The sequence below is a fragment of the Triticum aestivum genome, chromosome 7A (genome assembly GCF_018294505.1).
Source record: "Triticum aestivum cultivar Chinese Spring chromosome 7A, IWGSC CS RefSeq v2.1, whole genome shotgun sequence".
NCBI classification, from domain to species: domain Eukaryota; kingdom Viridiplantae; phylum Streptophyta; class Magnoliopsida; order Poales; family Poaceae; genus Triticum; species Triticum aestivum.
The window spans coordinates 129748318-129770032 of NC_057812.1; the positions used below are offsets into that span (position 1 = coordinate 129748318).

At 43.0% G+C, this 21715-nt stretch overlaps 1 protein-coding gene and 1 pseudogene across 1 annotated transcript; both read left to right on the forward strand.

The window, feature by feature from the left end:
- Positions 1 to 557: 557 nt before the first annotated feature.
- Positions 558 to 4720, forward strand: LOC123150758 (triacylglycerol lipase OBL1-like; annotated as a pseudogene).
- Positions 4721 to 9296: 4576 nt separating this feature from the next.
- Positions 9297 to 12097, forward strand: LOC123151753 (uncharacterized). Its single transcript, XM_044571409.1, has 4 exons — positions 9297 to 9972; positions 10092 to 10444; positions 10667 to 11243; positions 11775 to 12097. Exons 2-4 carry the CDS (start codon positions 10094 to 10096, stop codon positions 11795 to 11797), a joined length of 951 nt encoding a protein of 316 aa, XP_044427344.1. The 5' UTR covers positions 9297 to 9972; positions 10092 to 10093; the 3' UTR covers positions 11798 to 12097.
- Positions 12098 to 21715: the final 9618 nt, after the last annotated feature.

Sequence of the window (21715 nt, forward strand, 5' to 3'; positions counted from 1 at the left end):
GGTTGTAGATGCTTTAAACGTTCCAATCATTCCATTTTTTTTTACGAGTGTTCCAACCATTCCACTTGGCTGTAGTACCCGACGGGCCCTCCTTATCCTCCAACCAGCTCATCTCCCTACTAAACTTTGTTCTAGGGCTCCAAATTGAACATCTTTCGCGATTTCAATGATCATTCAAACTGCGGAAACTGCTCGGAACGGCCCATACATGCGGCTGGTCGTGAGCAAGATCGTCATAGACAGACTTTTGAGAAAAATCGAGTCGGATGAGAAAACTAAAATGGTTGACGCCAATAGGAAGACAAGTGCACGTTCATGTAATAATAAAGAACTTGAAAAAAGATGAGTTGTGGCGTGCGGGAAAGACGTTCCACGCGGACGAACAAACAGCCGTTCTATTCTACAACGATTTGGTGGCCAAAGTAGCACGAGGCTACATAGATAATGACCACGCTTTAAGCTGGTTAATTTCGGAGCGTGTCTCGCAACGCTTTGCTGATAGAGACCAGTCCACTAGACGCGCATGTGTTTCATTTTCCTGGGTAATTTATACGCGAAAAGCAGGCGTCATGCATAATGAAACAAGCACATGGCGCGTGCGCGCAGACTGAGCGCCGTTCTAAACTCTGGTACCGTGCTGCGGCCGGACAAGGGCGGCGTCCGCAGCCTCCTCCACCTGCTGCGCTGCAGCGACGTCGGCGAGAGCGACGCCGTCGACTGCGCCGCTGGCGGCAAGGAGGTCGCAGACCGGTGGCGCCGGTTTATCATCTTCGTCTCCGTCGTCGCGCAGATGCTGCTGCTGTGGGTGAAGACGCCCATGGCCAAGCTTGGGAGGGCCGTCGAGTTTTGGATGAATCTCATCACGGACAATGGCGGCGGCGCGCTCAAGCTTATCAGGAACGCCATGCAAGGTAAACCAACGAGATTTAGAATTAGGTTGTATATATATGTGTGTGTATGATCAGTTTTCGTTAACTTGTCCACCGATCATTTCAAAAATGGGACTCCAGAAAAAATACGTTCATGTAGTTTTACACGAGGTTTCCATCGTAGACTTTCTGGAGAAGTATTTTTCTTAACCATCTTGCATATGAAAGTTGGACATTAGTCATCCACGGCGAAACATACAGTGCTCCTAGTAGTCGCGAACAAAAGAGGAGAAAACATTATAACCAAGTACGTATAACCAACACCAACCAGTAAAAAGAAGAGAAAAGTATACTTTTCGTCCCTTAACTCTTGATGAAGTCTAGATTTGGTTCCTCAACTTCAAAACCGGACAACTTGCATCCCCAACTACCGAAACCGGACAAGCTTTGTCCCCGGACTCGGTTTTGACCGGTTTTTGGTGTTGACTCACCCCGGTTTTGACGGGTGCTCACTCATATTACTGTAAATTTTTTATATCCGTGAACTTTTTGAAATTCACATACACTTTTCAACTCTGCATAGTTTTTTCAAGGTCGCGCATTTTTTTAAAAAATAAACATATTTTTTTTTTCAAATCAGCGAACTATGCTGAAATTCTCGTACTTTTTTCAAATCCGTGATTTTTAACATTTACGTATTTTTTCCAAATCCCCGTATTTTTCCCAAGTTTGTGTAAATTTATCAAATCCAAGTATTTTTCAAAGCCATGAATTGTTTCTGAAATTCGCATACTTATTTGAAATCCACATGCTTTTCAAAGTCTGTTTTTTTTCAAATCCGTGTTTCTTTTATAATCCATGAACTTTGTATGAAATTCACGTACTTGTTTCAAGTTGAAATAATTTTTAAAATCCACATATTTTGCGCAAAAGAAGTCCATATCCGCATACTTTTTTCAAGTTCGCATAAAATTTTCAAATTCATGAACTCTTTCAGAAAAATGTACTCAAATATGAAAGGTGCATCAATTTTAAAAAATTAAAACTTAAAAAAACTAAATGAACTTTAAAAAACATATGCATTTTTGAAAAAATACATGAACTTGGAAAAAAAGTACGCCAATTTAAAAAAGAGTACACAAAATTTAACAAGGTTCACGTATTTGAAAAAGTAACCAAATTTGAAAATAGTACGTGGATTTGGAAAAGGTAGGCAAATTTGAGTAGGAACGGTTAAAACTGGGGTGGGACACCACCAAAACCGGTCAAAACCGTGACCAGGGATGAATCTTGTCGGGTTTGAGAAGTTAAGAGTGCAAGTTGTCTGATTTTGGAGTTGAGGGACCAAAATCTAGACTCGGCCAAGAATTGAGGGATGAAAAGTATACTTTTCTCTAAAAAGAACCATAAAAAGGGGAGAAAATTGATTTAAAAAAATGGAAAAACTTGCGCAAATATTGTGTTACTATAACTTCCAAAGCATATGAACAGAAACTGCAGTTGCTTTATCTTTAATTAACGTACACGGGGTGGGTGTCCAATCAGTAAGCACTGAGTACTCGCAATATCAAATAGAGATGGGAGATCAGCAAGCGTTTGGTTGTTCTTGCTGGGAAACCGGGTTTGCCAATTAAGTAACAGTGCAGATGATTAATTATTCGTGACACAGTATTGCGCAGAGGTCATAAAATATGCTTCCGATAGCAGCCTTTGCGGTTTAATCATAGTCTACATAGCAGGATTATTAGAAACATGAGATTATCCAATGTATCCACTTGTACTCTCGTCAGAACTTAAAATCCATAACAACTCTCAAGATAAGGGCAATGTCGGTTTCGTATGCCAAACAACAGGTCAACTTGTTAAGGTGGTTGTCGTGATGCGCTAAGCAATAAATTAAGTTGCATACTGTCATTAGCTTGACTGCTTTCCTGTGGGAGACCCCAGTTACTCTAATCATCCCCGTGATGCGTGCCATATCATTACTGAATAGCTTTTATTTAGTTCATAAACAAAAGTTTCCCACCACACACACACGTCTTTGCCTAAATAAAACGAGGAAGGTTGCTCCAAATGGTCATATACGTTATTAGCATTCTCGTTTCTTTTTTCTGCTCTGAAATAATTCGGCACGGTTGCTCCAAAATCTTCATGTTCCCCTTTCTTTTATTTAGAGTGACGTGGAAAACACCCCTAGGTTTTGAAAGTCAAAAAGCATCCATAGAAAGTCTGAAGAGTCCTCAGAAAACTGCATTGCAGAATCTGACAGTTTTATACATGCACGCATGACGCTGTTTTACTTCTTCGAAGTACTACAACAATGGTGATAGTAAGGGGCGTAGCCAGGCCCCAGGCTACCAGGGCTGTGGCCCGGGGCGTGTCCGGCTGATCCTTCAATGACTTTAGCCACAGGATCATTATTGGGCACTGTTTCACACTGTACCAATGCTGTCGGCCCGGGGCGTGGCTTCAGTCTGGCTACGCAGTTGACGATAATTGCCAGCTAACTTTACATACATTCGCTGGCAAATTACGAATTCCGAATAGAGAATCCTCCAACTATCGATCGCTCATCGGACTTATCGACATGAGAATCGAATTGGACAAGAAGATCAAGCCAGAGGATGGCAGTTACCTCGCTGCTCTGGGCATCATGGCCTCGAAACTAGCCTACGAGAACGAGCTGGTCATCAAGAACGTTGTCGAAAACCACTGGCAGATGAAATTCCTCGAGTTCTTCAACTGCTGGAATGGTAAGATTTTAGGGCACGCGAAACATGAAGCATGCATGAAGTATGGCAACAATAGTTTTGGCTAACGTGCAACAAACATGTCTTCTTTACCTCCTGGCAGAATTCCGAGGCGATCACACGACCCAGGCCTTCATGTTCGCGGACAAGCCGGACGACGCCCACCTCGTCGTGGTGGCGTTCCGGGGCACGCAGCCGTTCGACGCGGAGGACTGGTGCACGGACGTCGACATCTCCTGGTACGAGATCCCCAGGGTGGGCAAGGTCCACGGTGGCTTCATGAAGGCGCTCGGGCTGCAAAGGGATGCCGTCGGCTGGCCGGCGGAGATCAAGGCGACCAAGGGCCGGCCGTTCACCTACTACGCCGTCCGCGACGCGCTGAAGAAGTCCCTAGCGGCCAACTCGCGCGCCCGGTTCGCGGTGACAGGCCACAGCCTGGGCGGCGCGCTCGCTGTGCTGTTCCCGGCCATCCTCGCCCTGCACGGAGAGCATGACCTGCTCGCCAGGCTCCATGGCGTGTACACGTAAGGGCAGCCGCGCGTCGGGGACGCACGACTCGGGGAGTTCGTGGAGCGGCACCTCGACACGCCGGCGGCAAGGGGGAGATACTTCCGGTTCGTGTACTGCAACGACATCGTGCCGAGGGTGCCGTACGACGGCCTGTTCAAGCACTTCGGCCGGTGCATCTACTTCGATGGCTTCTACAAGGCGCGGGCCATGGAGGAGGAGCCCAACAAAAACTACTTCTCGCTCGCGTTCGTGGTGTCCAAGTACATGAACGCGGTATGGGAGCTCGCCCGGGGGCTCGTCATCGGGCACGTAGACGGGGCGGAGTACGTGGAGGGGTGGACGATGAGGGTCGCCCGGGCGGTTGGGCTGCTCATCCCCGGTCTGCCGGCCCACGCGCCGCAAGACTATGTGAACGCCACCAGGCTCGGGGCCGCGTCGCTCGACCTGCTTCTCCGTGACCATTAATTGGTAGGGCATGTATAATGGTTCTATCTTAAGAACGTCACGTAGGATAAATGATGAGATGGATGAGAGAAAAACCATAAGAAAAGACTTGCCTTCTCTTGTTTAAGAGAAGATAAGAGATGATTAGCATAATATGTCTCATCATGTTTTTAGGAATAGCTAGTTATTAAAGATAAGGCTAAAAAATGATCCATTATAGACATGTTTTTTATCATATCTAATTACATGCATGAGTGCAAGACTTAAGATAGAACTATCTTATCAATCATTGTACATTAGTAGCCGTAGTTGGAAATTGGTCACACATATCAGCGGTTGTTGATGTTCGATTTGGTTTGACCATTTCCCTGATTCTTGCATTCTTCGTGGCACTGTGCCACCGTAAGTGTTAACTGATTTTACAGGCCAGTGGATTTGTTTATTATTATTACTCTTGGACCAAGAAAAGGAACTCAATCATGATCCAATGGCGCCCGACCAAGTGTATCATAATTAAGGGCCAAAAAAAACAAGGAGAAAGAGAATTTATATTAATCAAGCGGCGGCCAAGTCTACCATACAAACATAAGAAATCTCATCAGGTCTTGAAGGGAGCAGAGCCATACCGCAGTGCGCTTCTCAGTTTTGCCAAAGTTTGCTAAATAATGACTAAATGGATTGCTTGACTAAGATTTCTCTACCCTCCCGAAGGAGTGGTTTTCTTTCTTTCACCATCATCGTATGCTTCGATCTGTCCTTATCCATGCTCGTGATCATCTTAACCACATCCATGCAATCAGTATAAAAATTCACCGATTTTAAAAAAGGAAAACAGAAAAATCCAAGAAAAAGAAGAAGAAATAACCGGTGGGTGCAAAAGGGCCGGCCTAGTTGAAAGCAGAGCTCAAGAAGAAAAAGAGAGATCCGAGTTCTCTTGGATTACGTTTAGCGAAGCTAGCCATTGGGTAAGCGTCGGGTTCATGTTGAATACTAGGGCGTGGCCTTCTTATAGGGAAAAGAGCCGGTTTTCCAAAAAAAATATATCAGGTTTTCCGTTTTTTCCTTTGTTTTTCATCGGTTTTTGTTTGTTTCGTTCTCCATTTTTTCGGTTTTTATCCTTTTCTTTCTTTTCCTTTAGTTTTCCTTTATTTCTTTGTTTTTTTCTTTGTTTTACATCGGTTTAGTTTGTCTCTTTTGCGTTTTTCTTCTTTTCTCTTGGGTTTCACTGGTTTTCTATACACATTTATGGTGCATATAATATATTATTTTAATATATACTTAACATTTTTAAAACTCTTGATTAACATTTTTTATACGGATTTAATTTTTTAATGCATGGTCAACAATTTTTCTATACCCATTTGAATACAGATTTAACAATCTTTTAAATACATGCTCAACATTTTTTCTATACATTTAACATTTTTTTAAATACAAACTTATGCTTGATTGACATTTTTATATACATGATCAATTTTTTCATCATTTTCTAATACATGGTCAACATATTTTCTATGCACCTTTAAAATTTTCCAAATGCTTGATTAGAGTTTTTAAAATACTTGATTATTTTTTTAAACATGGTCAATCATTTTTTCTATATACATTTAACATTTTTCAAATGCTTGATTAACACTTTGAAAATACTTTTTCGACAATTTTCAAATGTTTTTTTTTAATTTTTTTGAAAATACATGATCAATTTTTTTTCTTACGCATTGTATTTTTTAATACATTTTTGCTATGCGTGATAAATAATTGGGCCTTGTGCCTTCGGAAACTGCCCGGAACGGCACATACACTCGGCTGATCTGGTCGTGACAGATGAGCACTAGTGGTTGGCACCATTTGGAAAAGAAGTGCACGTTCATGTAATAAAAAAAGATTAAAATAGATGAGTTGTGGCGTGGGGAAAGACGTTCCACGCAGACGTTGCCAAAAGCCGTTCTATTTTGCAACAATTTGGTCGCGAAAGTAGCACGAGGTTACATAGAGAATGACCACGCTTTTCTTTAGTAGGAGTAGAAATTTTTGGAGCGAGTCTCGCAACGCTTTGCTGATAGAGACCGGGCCACTGGACGCGCATGTGTTTCATCTTCTTGGCTAATCATACGGGAAAAGCGGGCATCATGGTTTTTAAGTACGGCTCAGTACGAACCATGGTTTTTAAGTACGCTACACGCACTTGCTCGTCCACGACATACACGCGCCCACCACCTTTTTTACCATAGACCATACCTAAAGCTCGAGTCGAACCGGTTGCATATAGCAGGGGCAATATATGTTCGACATCCTGGTAAAATTTTCTTTTGAGAGTATGTTCGACATCCTGGTAAAACGTGCATGTTCAACAACGTTTATCGAGCCGAGTTGTCCTCCAACTATTGGTCCATATCATGTCGAATTCGTGGTGCGTGCACGATAACATCTACCAAAATGCTCTCCAACTTTGTGAGAAGATCACGTCCAAATTCAGAGAGATCAATGGATCCCGAGAGAAGCTGGACTGCGTACGGCTGCCTTTGTGAGAACATCACGTCTGCGGTGGGTAAACCATTTAGGAGGTGTTTGGTTCGGCGAATTGTAACGCAACCTGATAACGACGGTAATGGATTGCGTTAATAGCTGTTTGTTTAGGTAGCTCCGTTATTGGTTACGGTGTAAACAGATCCCACCCAAGTCTCGGTCCGATTACGCCCGAACCTGACCGCAAACAGATCCCTTCCCCGAGTCCCCGAGCCTCCAACCCTTCCCCTCCGCCGCCTCCAGCCCTCGACTGGCCTTCGCTGATCTCCTTCTCCGGCCACCCCCGTCGGCGTCGGAGGCGTCGAGGCCGACTTCCCCGGCGTCAAGAAGAAGCCCACCCGCTCCTTCCCCGACACCTCAAGCTTCAAGGCTGTAGGTAGGTCACCTGACCGTCCGCTCCTTTTTCCCCACGCGTACGCCGGCGAATCGACCAGATCTTGTGGTTTTTCACCGGACACCTCTCCTCCTTTCAGTTTCCCAGGTCCTTGCGCAAGATCTCGAGCCTGGACGTTCACATCGCGCTAGCCTGCGCGGGGGTTCAAAGAGGACGTGTGTGTGTGTGTGTGTCAGATCTAGCGCCTCACTGTTCAGTGCCAGAGCCATCTAGTCGTCCTCATTCTTGCCATCGAGAAGCAGCACCGGCCATGCTACCGAATTAGGTTAGGGCTAAACATCATTTACATTTTTTTTCTTGATTTCTTCTTGATTCGATGAGACACTAGAAAAATATTGATCTGTTCTTGATCATCTTTTCCTGTACTGTTTGGTTCAAGCACTTGTGAATTGTAGATAGAAGTAAATTACCTGTGATTAATCATGACCTGAAAATGGGAGCTATAAAGATGGCCATGGTGAGAAACAAATTCTATGGAGATTAAGCCCGAGCGTCACTCAAGATGACGGTCATCCTACAATTGCAAGGATGACTTAACTGAATATATTGCTGCGAACCAGATTGAGTTAATTGAACATTTTTGATGTGTTCTTATTTATAGTGGTATCTAGCTTTTCTTTGTGTCCTATTTATATATGTTGCTGCCTTGAGATTTCAACCTGAGAATTTTGTTTCTAATTCAGTCTTATGATCTCTAGACGCTAATAATATGTGACCGTGTGCACACTATGATGACGACGGTGCCACTTATTTACACTCTTTGATCTGTTCTCTTTAGGAGAACTATTATTTTGTTTGTATACTATTTTGTTGGCTTATAAATTATAGCAATCTCTAATATTTTGTTTTGTTTTCGTGTGCAGGATCTGAAGTGTACTGTTTTTTCGCTTATCAACCTCCACTTTAACATTCTTTTTCCCAACATCGGTTCATCGGTTGTCCTGCTCATTCCTCTCCTCCCCCATCGGTTGGTGAGTTCTTCCCCTAATGTTGATCTGTTCTTAACAATATTTTCTTCTTATAGTGGTATGAATCTTGCCAATGCAACAACAAGCAATGATAAGAACACATGCTATCATATATTTACTTCACCCATACACTTGAGTAGACATTAATTTCTTTTGGCAAGCAACCACACATCTCCTGGAATTACCCTATATTTTGTATATCTTTTCAGTTATGGCCCGTCTTCCCTTAAGCGCGAGACGTCGAAGAAGAAATGTAGCATTTATTAATCTAATGAGTGCCATTATGCTTGTATACTATTATGTGTGGTTAATCTTTGGATTAGTTTATAGAAGAAAGTGTTGGAAAATAGAAAGGAGGCTTAGAATTAGAGAGCTAAGAGGAGAGAATTTGCATAAACTAATTGGTGAGAGTGACGCAGTGTGTATAAGTCAACTTCGTATGGATAGGAGAACATTTCATATATTATGTGAGATGGTGAGAGATGTTGGTGGCCTAAGGGGTACAAGGAATACATCATTGGAGGAGATAGTGGCATCATTCCTTTATGTATTAGCTCACCATTTCAAAAATAGGACAGTAGGGAAATTCTTTTACCGAAGCCCGGAGCCAGTTAGTAGGAACTTCAATGCTTGTCTTCTAGCTGTTTTGAAGCTTCATCCATTGCTACTTAAGAAGCCATAACCTATACCCGAGGACTGCACAGATGCTAAATGGAAATATTTCAAGGTACATAGCTACTAAGAAAGAAGAAATACTAGATGAACTCAATAGTGGTAAAGATGCTAATGTTTGCACATTGTTGTTTATGCTGTAGAATTGTCTTGGAGCGTTAGATGGCACACACATAGGGGTAACCGTCCCGGCTACTATGAAAGGAAGATACCGATCAAGGTTGGGTGATATAGATACAAATGTGTTAGGTGTGTGTGCACCTGACATGCAGTTCATTTACATACTACCTGGTTGGGAGGGTTCTGCACATGATGGTCGTGTTCTTAGAGATGCCATCTCAAGGCCAAATGGGCTCCATGTCCCTGAAGATCAATATTATCTTGTTAATGCTGGTTACACAAATGCGAGAGGATTTTTAGCTCCATACCGTGGTCAAAGATATCACTTGGGTGGTTGGACACCACAGAATCCACCTCGTAGTGCTGAGGAGTATTACAACATGCGGCACGCTAGAGCCCGAAATATTGTAGAAAGGTCTTTCGGAAGACTCAAGGGTCAGTGGGCGATTTTGAGGTCCCCGTCCTTTTTTCCTATGAAGACCCAATGTCGAATCATCATGGCATGTGCACTCTTGCACAATTTGATCTTGCAAAATATGCCACTTGACCCACTTGATAATGACGAGCAATAATGCAAGAAACATTGGAAGGCATGGAGGGAGAATTAGGCCAACCAGAATTCATTACTTCTATCTCAACTTCGAACGAGTGGACAAATTTCCGGAATGTTCTTGCACAGGACATGTATAATAGACATAGGGCTGCTAGGAGTCATTGAGGTATAAACCATTTCTATTTGTTCACTTTGTTGCTAGCTTTCTTTTTGTTTAAATAAGCTTCAATTGCATCTCATTTGCATTTGTCCCATTTCATATATATTTGTTGTTGCTTTGTACAGATATGGATGTGGACACCTCAAGTACGTCTCGTGGAAGAGGCAAGAATAAAAGGAAGTGGACTTCAGATGAGGATGATGAACTTATTAAAGCCTTGTATGAGCTGTCCTTGGACCCAAGGTGGAAGGCAGATGGTAGCTTCAAAAATGGATACCTGGTGATATTGGAGAAGCACCTTTCTGAAAAGTGCCCTAGTTGTGGTATCTCTGCAATTCCGCACATTGAGTCAAGAGTGAGGCACTTTAGGACAAAATTTGGTGCTCTTGAAGTAATGTTATCCAAAAGTGGTTTCACATGGGATGGAAACCGGAAGATGATTCAATGTGAGAAGGCACTGTATGAAGCACATTGTAAGGTAGATCACTTCACCCATCAAAACAAACTCCTTGTTAATGCTGAATTGCTTGCTGCCTTGTTATTGTTATTGTAGTGTTGCTATGCACATTGCTATTGTTAACCGGAAGATGTTGTACCTTTCCTGCCTTCTTATTGTTTCTATTATTGCTCATTACCTTTTTGTATACCTGTCGCATTTCTATCAGAGACTAAGTTCCTTCTTTTATGAAAAAACTTGTAGATTCATAGTGAGGCAAAGGGATTGTATGGTGTCCCATTTCCATACTTTGAGCAGTTGGCTGCTATTTATGGCAAGGACATAGCAACTGGAGAAAATGCTGAAGGCTTTGGTGAGGCAGTGGGTAACTTGGAAAATGAAATTGCTATGGAAGAAGAGGAACACGAGGAAGAGGACTTGATCTCAACAGGGACATCTAGACGGTCTGTCGATACTCGCTCTATGGATGGAACTAGTTCCAAGAGGCAGATGAAGGAACCAAGGCCAAAGAGGGTGACGGGACCAAGTGATCCGTTTGCAGCGATGCTTCAAGATGTCAATAGACAGCTGAACAATGTGACACAATATGTGGGTACAATGGTAGCATCATTGTCAGCATCAATGGCACGAGAAGCAGCACAAGAGGATCCTCAGCAGAAATCAAAAGAGAAGGCTATTAGTGAATTGGCTAGGCTTAGCTTTACCGGGAGCGAGATCGTTGAGGCTGTAACCGTATTTGCTAAAGCTCTAGATCAGATGAACATGATGCTTACACTTCCAGAAAATCTGAGGAGGGAGTATGTCCTAAAAATGCTCTCCGGTATCCTTTTGCTAAACTCCACAATCTCCTTTGCTAAACTCTTTCAGCTTTGATAACATCTACCTCTGATTGGCTAGCTGCTATATGAATATGTAATCTTTACTTGACTAGCTGCTAGTATATGCATTTGCCATCTCGAGTTGACTTGCTGCTAGTATATGCATTTGCAATGTCTAGTTGACTTCCTGCTTCTGCTTACACTCGTAGTATATGTTCCATCCAATCTCTGCTTGACATTTGTAGTATATGTTTCATCCAATCTCTACTTGACAAGCTTAACATGTGATGTTAATTTACAATGAACATGGATAATAAGCATTTGCTTAGATATATGTCAAGTAAATTATCATTGGAGTTCTTGATTGTTTTGCTAGGTCAAGTGATTTTCTAGTGAACAGAATAAATGATGATGATTATGGATTGATTACAATTTTGTAATCAGAGTGCTTGTTCTGCTATTAATTTTTGAATTAATGGTTGTCTCTTGTTTGTTTCTTTATTTTCTTATTTAACTCTTGCTTATTTTGGCAGATGAGAAAAAGAAGCACGGTTGATTAGAAAAGATCGGTGGTGTGGCTGATCAAAGGAATGGTCGATGGAAAAGCTATTTTGCAAGATTCTGAAATTGGCCTTTGGACTTGCCTTACAAAATAATTTTGGGGACTAATTATGTAATTTATGTTGAATTGTTGTTGAAGTCTGAGTTTGTATTAATGAGTTAATATGCATTTTAGAAGTGGTGTCAAAATCTGGTTAAAGGATGTCTTGGGTGAATGCAAAAATATTTTTAAATTATGTACTTATTTGATGAGTTTGAATCTGTGCTAGTGAAGCACCTGTGAAAACCTTGTCAAATTGCCTGTGAAAACTGGTTCTGCATGTGAAAGTTGTCTGACATATTCAGATTACAGTGCCACACCAAACACTGTAAAGGCAACTGATAACGTTACTGGCATGTGCCAAACAAAACAACAATTGGACTGTTACCCCTTCATCCCCCCCGTGACCTGTTACCATTAACGGTTGCGTTACCGGCCAGAGAACCAAACACCTCCTTAATGAAACGGGATACTAGAGAATGGGACCTGAATCTGATAAACCAAATTTTTCATTCCTTTGATGCCGAGGAAATCGCCAAAATCCGGATCCCCTCTGTGGAATATGAAGACACGGCTGCATGGCACTACGAGAAAAACGGGGTATTCACGGTGAAGAGTGCTTATAAACTAGCCGAACAACTCATGAGGGACAGTTCGTCGAAACCATCAAACTCAAGGAGCGAGGTGGGTGACCGAAAATTGTGGGACTTGATTTGGAAGGCAAAGGTCCCTGAAAAGGTTAAAATCTTCGGGTGGCGAGTGGCAACGCGAACTCTGGCGACAAAACATAATGCTCTAAGAAGAACCATTGCAATAGATGACATATGTGAAATCTACGGAAATGGAAGGGAGGATGAATACCACGCTGTGATCACATGCACTCGAAGTAAGGCTGTTAGAAATGAGATGAGAGCATACTGGGAACTCCCAAAGAAGGAATTGCTTCGATATACTGGAGAAGACTGGCTCCAACTGCTGCTAGACCCGCTCAATGAAAATGACAGAATAAATACCCTCCTTGTGTGCTGGGAGGCGTGGAACCTGCGGAATAAATTAATTCATGGAGATGGACAAAATACTGTATCGGGTTCAGTTGCAGTCTTGCGCAAGTTTGGCCTGGATTGGGCTAATAGCCAACTGCCTGATGGCCCAGCGAATGGCAGCATGAGTGGATCCCTTTTTGATGCCCAACCAAAGACACCTGTTGCAAACACAACCAATCATTGGGTAAAACCAGGTGTGTGGATGGCGAAAATCAACACGGATGCGGCATTCCAGAGGGAATCAGGTAGAGCTTGGGCCTGTGCTGTTGTTCGAGATGCTGTCAGGGATGTATATATGTCAGTATGCAGAGATCTGGGGTGCTGTGCGTCGGTCGAACAAGCAGAGGCAAGTGCTTTGTTGAGTGGCCTAAAAGAGCTAGCACGGGCCTATCGAGGTGCACTAGAAATCGAAGTTGATTGTGCAGCATTGGGCAAGGAGATTTTGTCAAGAGAGCAATGTTGTTCAGTGAGATACCCGCTGATTGCAGACATTAAAGAAACACTGAAGCTGTTTCCCTCTCCTCAATTCAAGGTGGTAGGCAGGAAATGCAATAGCCTCGCTCATGAGCTGGCAGCGGATGCCAAAAGAAGTGGTAACAATTTACTTTTTGGAAGAGTGCCAGTATCTCTGGAGCAGCTCCGTCTACGTGAATGTAATCATCAACCATGAGTAGTGAACTCATTGGTTCTAAAAAATGCTCTCCAACTAATTTCAACTTCAACAATAACTCTATCTGCTGTCTTCATGGACAATTTTGAAAAAAATTGAAAGTAATGGGATACTCACTACGAATTCTATAATGTACTTACATAAAAAGGTGAAGTCCATATTTTACCCCCAAAATTCACATTTATGATAGATTTTACCCCATTAGTGAAAATTCTCAACTTTAACTTAATTTAGCTAAACCGTATCACATTTTACCCCATTTTATTTTATTTTCCCAATTTTGATGCTTATTGTACTTGCCAAGACTGCGGTCTTTTTTCTACTATGGGTTTTTCATACAGTAGCGAACCAAATCGGTCGCACCGGACTTGGTCTGCGCCACTCACCAACCGGACTCGACCTGGCCTAGTCGAGTCGCACCGCGCTGCTCACTCAGTTTCTCTCTCGCACCCGCATCATGACTCACTCTCTAGCTCACTCGCTAGGGTTAGGTTTGCGACGATAGTGGCGTTGCTCTGAAGTCGGAGGAAGCGACAACAACGGATGGAGTTGATGCAAGAAATACACAATGATTGTTCTGCTGCTGTGTAAAAAAGAGCGAAGAAGATGGGGAGGGTAAAGTTACCCTCGAAGCCAAAGTTTAGGGGGGCGACCATCCCGATGATGATCAGCTACAAGTGGGAAGCGGAGGCGGCCAGGATCACACTCATCGTAAGTTTCCTGGGGATGACCACACTTTTGCTTGGTTCATGTGTATTCATGGTGCCCCCGCGCGCTCACTCCCTTGGTTTGTACGGTTCCCAACGAGCATGTTTTGATTTTGTGGAAAGTGCGTATGACTCATCTAGTGCCCCCATTGGCCAGTGCAGCGTGAGGAGGAGGAGGATCCCCTGCAATGTTGCGTACAACGCATGCAGGGTGCTCAATGCTGCTGGCGTAATGCCGCCGCGGGATAATGATGATGACAAGGAGGAGGAGCTGGACAAAATGAAGATGGAGTTGGACAAAATTGAAGTAGAATTTTCACATGCTCATGCCGTTTGTTTTTGTTGTGATAGTTGCAAGCATCTCTAGCTACTAGTAGTGATGAAATATGTGTCATCTTCTACTTAGTGAAGTGTTGCACTAGTGTCAGTTCTAGTAGTGATGAAAGTAAGCTGCATTTTGCGCAAAAAGTGCATTGCAGGCGTAGGGGAATGTATGTCTAGTTGCCCTATCCTGCTGATGAAGTAATGTATTTCAATGTAGGTGTATTCAGCCAATTTGTGAACCGGATGATGGAAGTGATGTTATTGTTATGATGGGCAGTGATGATGCTGTTATGCAATATAAATTATGTTCATGTGCAGTGTGCATTATGGGTTTGAGTGAGATATAATCTCATATTGAATTTGTTGAAACCCGATACCGAATTTGAGTGAAATAGAATTTTTAGACACCTAGGTTAAATTTTCTAACAACTACAGTGAATTTGAGTCAGACCGAATCTTTGGAATCTCAAACTAATTTTTTCGACTTTGAATTGGTGTGAAACTAAACTTTAGTGAAACTGAGTTGCTGACATGAATTGTTCTGAACTAAAACTATAGTTAGACTCATTTTTTACACTTAATTGTTCTGAACTAAAACTACAGTTAGACAAAAAAATTAACAATTGTATATGAAATTTTCAATTAGAAAATTTAGCAAAATTTTAGTTAGCACATTGACTATCACGTTTAGCAAAAACTGATACAGGGTTCAGTTCCATCTGTTGCATAAGGATTAGCTAGCAGTTGTTTTATCATACCCAAAGAAATTTCATAACCAATATTTTTAGTAGGTGCAGTAGATTGAGAGGCAACTAATCGTGCTTCCGGTCGAGTTGGAGATACCCCGAACAAACCCCTCAATGGATGGTTTTCCATAGTAGCAAGTGACAATAAATTTCAGCACATAGTAATAATTTATTTCCTACCAATTTCCACTTACCAAGAATGCTTCACTCCCCAGCAACGGCGCCAGAAAAGAATCTTGATGACCCACAAGTATATGGGGTCAATCGTAGTCCTTTCGATAAGTAAGAGTGTCGAATCCAATGAGGAGCAGAAGAAAATGACAAGTGGTTTTTGGCAAGATAATTTTTGCTAGCACTGAAATTGTCGGTAATAGGTAGTTTGATAATAGGATAATTTATAACAAGCAAGTAACGATAAGGTAAATACAGTGCAGCTAGGTAGCCAAATCCTTTTGTGGCAAAGGACGGGCCAAAACGGTCTCAGATAATAAGCAAAGTATTCTTAAGGGCCCACGGGAATTTCATCTATTCATTTTCATCATGTTGGTTTGGTTCGCATTTGCTACTTTGATAATTTGATATGTGGGTGGACCAGTGCTTGGGTGTTGTTCTTACTTGAACAAGCATCCCACTTATGATTAACCCCCTCACAAGCATCCGCAACTACGAGAAAAGTATTAAGATAAAATCTAACCATAGCATTAAACATTTGGATCCAAATCGGTCCCTTATGAAGTAGCGCATAAACTAAGGTTTAAGCTTCTGTCATTCTAGCAACCCATCATCTAATAACTACTCCACAATGCATTCCCTTTGTCCCAAAGATGGTGAAGTGCCATGCAGCCGATGTTCACATGACACCACTAAGGAAATCACAACATACATATCATCAAAATATCAAACACATATCAAGTTCACATGATTACTTGCAACATGACTTCTCCCGTGACCTCAAGAGCGAAAGTAACTGCTCACAAATGATATTCATGCGCAAGACCAAGGGGTGTTAAATAGCATAATGGATCTGAACATATAGTCTTCCGCCAAATAAACCATATAGTAATCAACTACAAGATGTAATCAACACTACTAGTCACCCATAGGTACCAATCTGAGGTTCCGGTACAGAGATTGAACACAAGAGATGAACTACGGTTTGAGAGGAGATGGTGTTGTTGAAGATTTTGATGGATATTAGCCTCCCAAAGATGAGAGGGTTGTTGGTGATGACGATGGTTTCGATTTCGCCCTCCGGGAGAGAAGTTTCCCCGGCGGAATCACTCCACCAGAGGGCAAAAGTGCTCCTGCCCAAGTTCTGCCTCGAGACGGCGGTGCTCCGTCCCAAAAGTCCCGTCCTTATTTTTCCAGGTCAAAATGACTTATATACCAGAAGATGGGCACCGGAGGTGGCTGGGCTGACCACAACCCACCAGGGTGTGCCTGGGGGGCCTGGCGTGCCCTGGTGTATCCTGCTCACCAGGTGGTCCCCCTCCGGTAGTTATTTGATCCAATATTTTTCATATATTCCAAAATAATTCTGCCTAAATTTTCATCTCATTTGAAGTTGTGCAGAATAGGTAGCTCTGACGTAGCTTTTTCAGGTCCAGAATTCTAGCTGCCGGTATTCTCCCTCTTTGTGTAAACCTTGCATATTATGAGAGAAAATGCATTAAAATTACTCCATAATGCATTATTATGCATAAAAACATTATAAATAACAGTAGGAAAACATGATGCAAAATGGACATATCACTCCACCACGCCACCCCTAGCCACTACACAACCCCTTCACGCTCCCAAACTGGCCACGACACCGCGGTCCTAGACCACCATGCACTGGCGGCGCCTCGCCCCCCTCGCGCCAGATCCATGCACCCCGGATGGAGATCCGCACCAGTGCCCGTCACAAGGCCGCCACAAGCGTGTCCCACCAGATCTGCGACGCACAGTGCCATAGAGATGAAGGAAATATGCCCTAGAGGCAATAATAAAGTTGTTATTTATATTTCCTTATATCATAATAAATGTTTATTATTCATGCTAGAATTGTGTTAACTGGAAACTTAGTACATGTGTGAATACATAGACAGAACAGAGTGTCCCTAATATGCCTCTACTTCACTAGCTCGTTAATCAAAGATGGTTAAGTTTCCTGACCATAGACATGTGTTGTCATTTGATGAACGGGATCACATCATTAGAGAATGATGTGATGGACAAGACCCATCCCTTAGCTTAGCATTATGACCGTTTAGTTTTATTACTATTGCTTTCTTCATGACTTATACATGTTCCTCTGACTATGAGATTATGCAACTCCCGAATACCGGAGGAACACCTTGTGTGCTATCAAACGTCACAACGTAACTGGGTGATTATAAAGATGCTCTATAGGTGTCTCCGAAGATGTTTGTTGGGTTGGTATAGATCAAGATTAGGATTTGTCACTCCGTGTATCGGAGAGGTATCTCTGGGCCCTCTCGGTAATGCACATCACTATAAGCCTTGCAAGCAATGTGACTAATGAGTTAGTTCCAGGATGATGCATTACGGAATGAGTAAAGAGACTTGCCGGTAACGAGATTGAACTAGGTATGATGATACCAACGATCGAATCTCGGGCAAGTAACATACCGATGATAAAGGGAATGACGTATGTTATTATGTGGTTTGACCGATAAAGATCTTCGAAGAATATGTAGGAACCAATATGAGCATCCAGGTTCCGCTATTGGTTATTGACCGGAGATGTCTCTCGGTCATGTCTACATAGTTCTTGAACTCGTACGATCTGCACGCTTAACGTTCGGTGACGATTTGTATTATGAGTTATGTGTTTTGGTGACTGAAGTTTATTCGGAGTCCCGGATGAGATCACGAACATGACGAGGAGTCTCGAAATGGTCGAGAGGTAAAGATTCTTATATTGGAAGGTAGTATTCGGGCATCGGAATGGTTCCGAGTGATTCCGATATTTTTCCCGAGTACCGAGGGGTTACCGGAACCCCCCGGGGAAGTGTTGGGCCTACATGGGCCTAAGGGAGAGAGTGGGAAGCCCACCGGGGGGTGGCGCGCGCCCCCCTCCTAGGGAGTCCGAATAGGACAAGGAGGAGGGGGCGCGGCCTCCCTTTCCCTTTCCCTCTCCCTCTCCTTCCTTTTCCCTTCGGTGGAAGAAAGGAAAAGGGGGGACTCCCCCCATGGTGCGCGCCCCCTGGCTGGCCTCCTCCTCCCCTCCTTTATATATGGGGGCAGGAGACACCCCAAAGGATCATAAATTGTTCTCTTAGCCGTGTGCGGTTCCCCCCTCCATAGTTTACTCCTCCGGTCATAGCGTCGTAGTGCTTAGGCGAAGCCCTGTGCGGATCGCATCACCATCACCGTCACCATGCCATCGTGCTGATGAAACTCTCCCTCAACCCTCTGCTGGATCAAGAGTTCGAGGGACGCCATCGACCTGAATGTGTGCTGAACTCGGAGGTGCCTTACGTTCGGTACTAGATCGGTTGGATCGTGAAGATGTTCCACTACATCAACCGCGTGAACCTAACGCTTCCGCTTTCGGTCTACAAGGGTACGTGGACACACTCTCCCCCTCTCGTTGCTATGCATCTCCTAGATAGATAATGAGTGATCGTAGGAAATTTTTGAAATTGCGTTCTATGTTCCCCAACAGTGGCATCCGAGCTAGGTCTATGCGTAGATGATATATGCACGAGTAGAACACAAAGAGTTGTGGGCGATAATAGTCATACTTCTTACCACCAACGTCTTACTTTGATTCGGCGGTATTGTTGGATGAAGCGGCCCGGACCAACATTACATGACCACGTTCATGAGACCGGTTCTACCAACGTGCTTTGCATACAGGTGGCTGGCGGGTGTCTGTTTCTCCAACTTAAGTGAATCGAGTTTGACTACGGCCGGTCCTTATTGAAGGTTAAAACAGCACACTCGAAGAAAAATCGTTGTGGTTTTGATGCGTAGGTAAGAACGGTTCTTGTTAGAAGCCCATAGCAGCCACATAAAACTTGCAACAACAAAGTAGAGGATGTCTAACTTGTTTTTGCAGGGCATGTTGTGATGTGATATGGTCAAGACGTAATGAGATATAAATTGTTGTATGAGATGATCATGTTTTGTAAAAGTTACCGGCAACTGGCAGGAGCCTTATGGTTGTAGCTTCATTGTATGAAATGCAATCGCCATGTAATTGCTTTACTTTATCTCTAAGCGGTAGCGATAGTCGTAGAAGAAATAAGTGGCGAGACGACAACGATGCTATGATGGAGACCAAGGTGTCAAGCCGGTGACGATGGAGATGATGACAGTGATTTGGAGATGGATATCAAGGGCACAAGATGATGATGGCCATATCATGTCACATATTTTGATTGCATGTGATGTTTATCTTTTATGCACTTATTTTGCGTAGTACGGCGGTAGCATTATAAGATGATCCCTCACTAAATTTCAAGGTACAAATGTTCTCCCTGAGTATGCACTGTTGCTACAGTTCGTCGTGCCGAGACACCACGTGATGATCGGGTGTGATAAGATCTACGTTCACATACAACAGGTGAAAGCCAGTTTTGCACGTGTAGAATACTCGGGTTAAACTTGACAAGCCTAGCATATGCAGATATGGCCTCGGAACACAGAGACCGATAGATCGAACATGAATCATATAGTAGATATGATCAACATAGAGATGTTCACCATTGAAAACTACTTAATCTCACGTGATGATCGGACATGGTTTAGTTGATATGGATCACATGATCATTTAGATGACTAGAGGGATGTCTATCTAAGTGGGAGTTCTTAAGTAATATGATTAATTGAACTTTAATTTATCATGAACTTAGTCCTGATAGTTTCTGCATATCTATGTTGTTGTGGATCAATGGCCCGTGCTACCTCCCTTGAATTTTATGCGTTCCTAGAGAAAACTAAGTTGAAAGATGACGGTAGCAACTACACGGACTGGGTTCGTAACTTGAGGATTACCCTCATTGCTGCACAGAAGAATTACGTCCTGGAAGCACCGCTAGGTGCAATACCTGCTGCAGGAGCAACTCCGGACGTTATGAACATCTGACAGAGCAAAGCTGATGACTACTCGATAGTTCAGTGTGCCATGCTTTACGGCTTAGAATCGGGACTTCAAAGATGTTTTGAACGTCATGGAGCATATGAGATGTTACAGGAGTTGAAGTTAATATTTCAAGCAAATGCCCGAGTTGAGAGATACGAAGTCTCCAACAAGTTCTATAGCTGCAAGATGGAGGAGAATAGTTCTATCAGTGAACACATACACAGAATGTCCAGGTACCATAACCACTTGACTCAGCTGGCAGTTAATCTTCCTGATGATAGTGTCATTGACAGAGTTCTTCAATCACTGCCACCAAGCTATAAAGGCTTCATGATGAACTATAATATGCAAGGGATGGAAAAGACAATTCCCGAGCTCTTCGCGATGCTAAAGGCTGTGGAGGTAGAAATCAAGAAGGAGCATCAAGTGTTGATGGTTAACAAGACCACTAGGTTAGAGAAAAAGGGCAAAGGGAAGAAGGGTAACTTCAAGAAGAATAGCAAGCAAGTTGCTGCTCAAGGGAAGAAGCCCATGTCTGGACCTAAGCCTGAAACTGAGTGCTTCTACTGCAAAGGGACTGGTCAGTGGAAGCGGAACTGCCCCAAGTATTTGGCGGATAAGAAGGATGGCAAGGTGAACAAAGGTATATGTGATATACATGTTATTGATGTGTACCTTACTAGAGCTCGTAGTAGCACCTGGGTATTTGATACTGGTTCTGTTGCTAATATTTGCAACTCAAAACAGGGACTATGGATTAAGCGAACACTGGCGAAGGACGAGGTGACGATGCACGTGGGAAATGGTTCCAAAGTCAATGTGATCGCGGTCGGCACGCTACCTCTACATCTACCATCAGGATTAGTATTAGACCTAAATAATTGTTATTTGGTGCCAGTGTTGAGCATGAACATTATATCTGGATCTTGTTTGATGCGAGATGGTTATTCATTTAAATCAGAGAATAATGGTTGTTCTATTTTATATTTGATATACATGTTATTGATGTGTACTTTACTAATGCTCGTAGTAGCGCCTGGGTATTTGATACTGGTTCTGTTGCTCATATTTGCAACTCGAAACAGGGGCTACGGATTAAACGAAGATTGGCTAAGGACGAGGTGACGATGCACGTCGGAAATGGTTCCAAGGTTGATTTGATCGTCATCGGCACGCTAACTCTACATCTACCGTCGGGATTAGTTTTAGATCGGAATAATTATTATTTGGTGCCAGCGTTGAGCATGAACATTATATCTAGATCTTGTTTGATGCGAGATGGTTATTC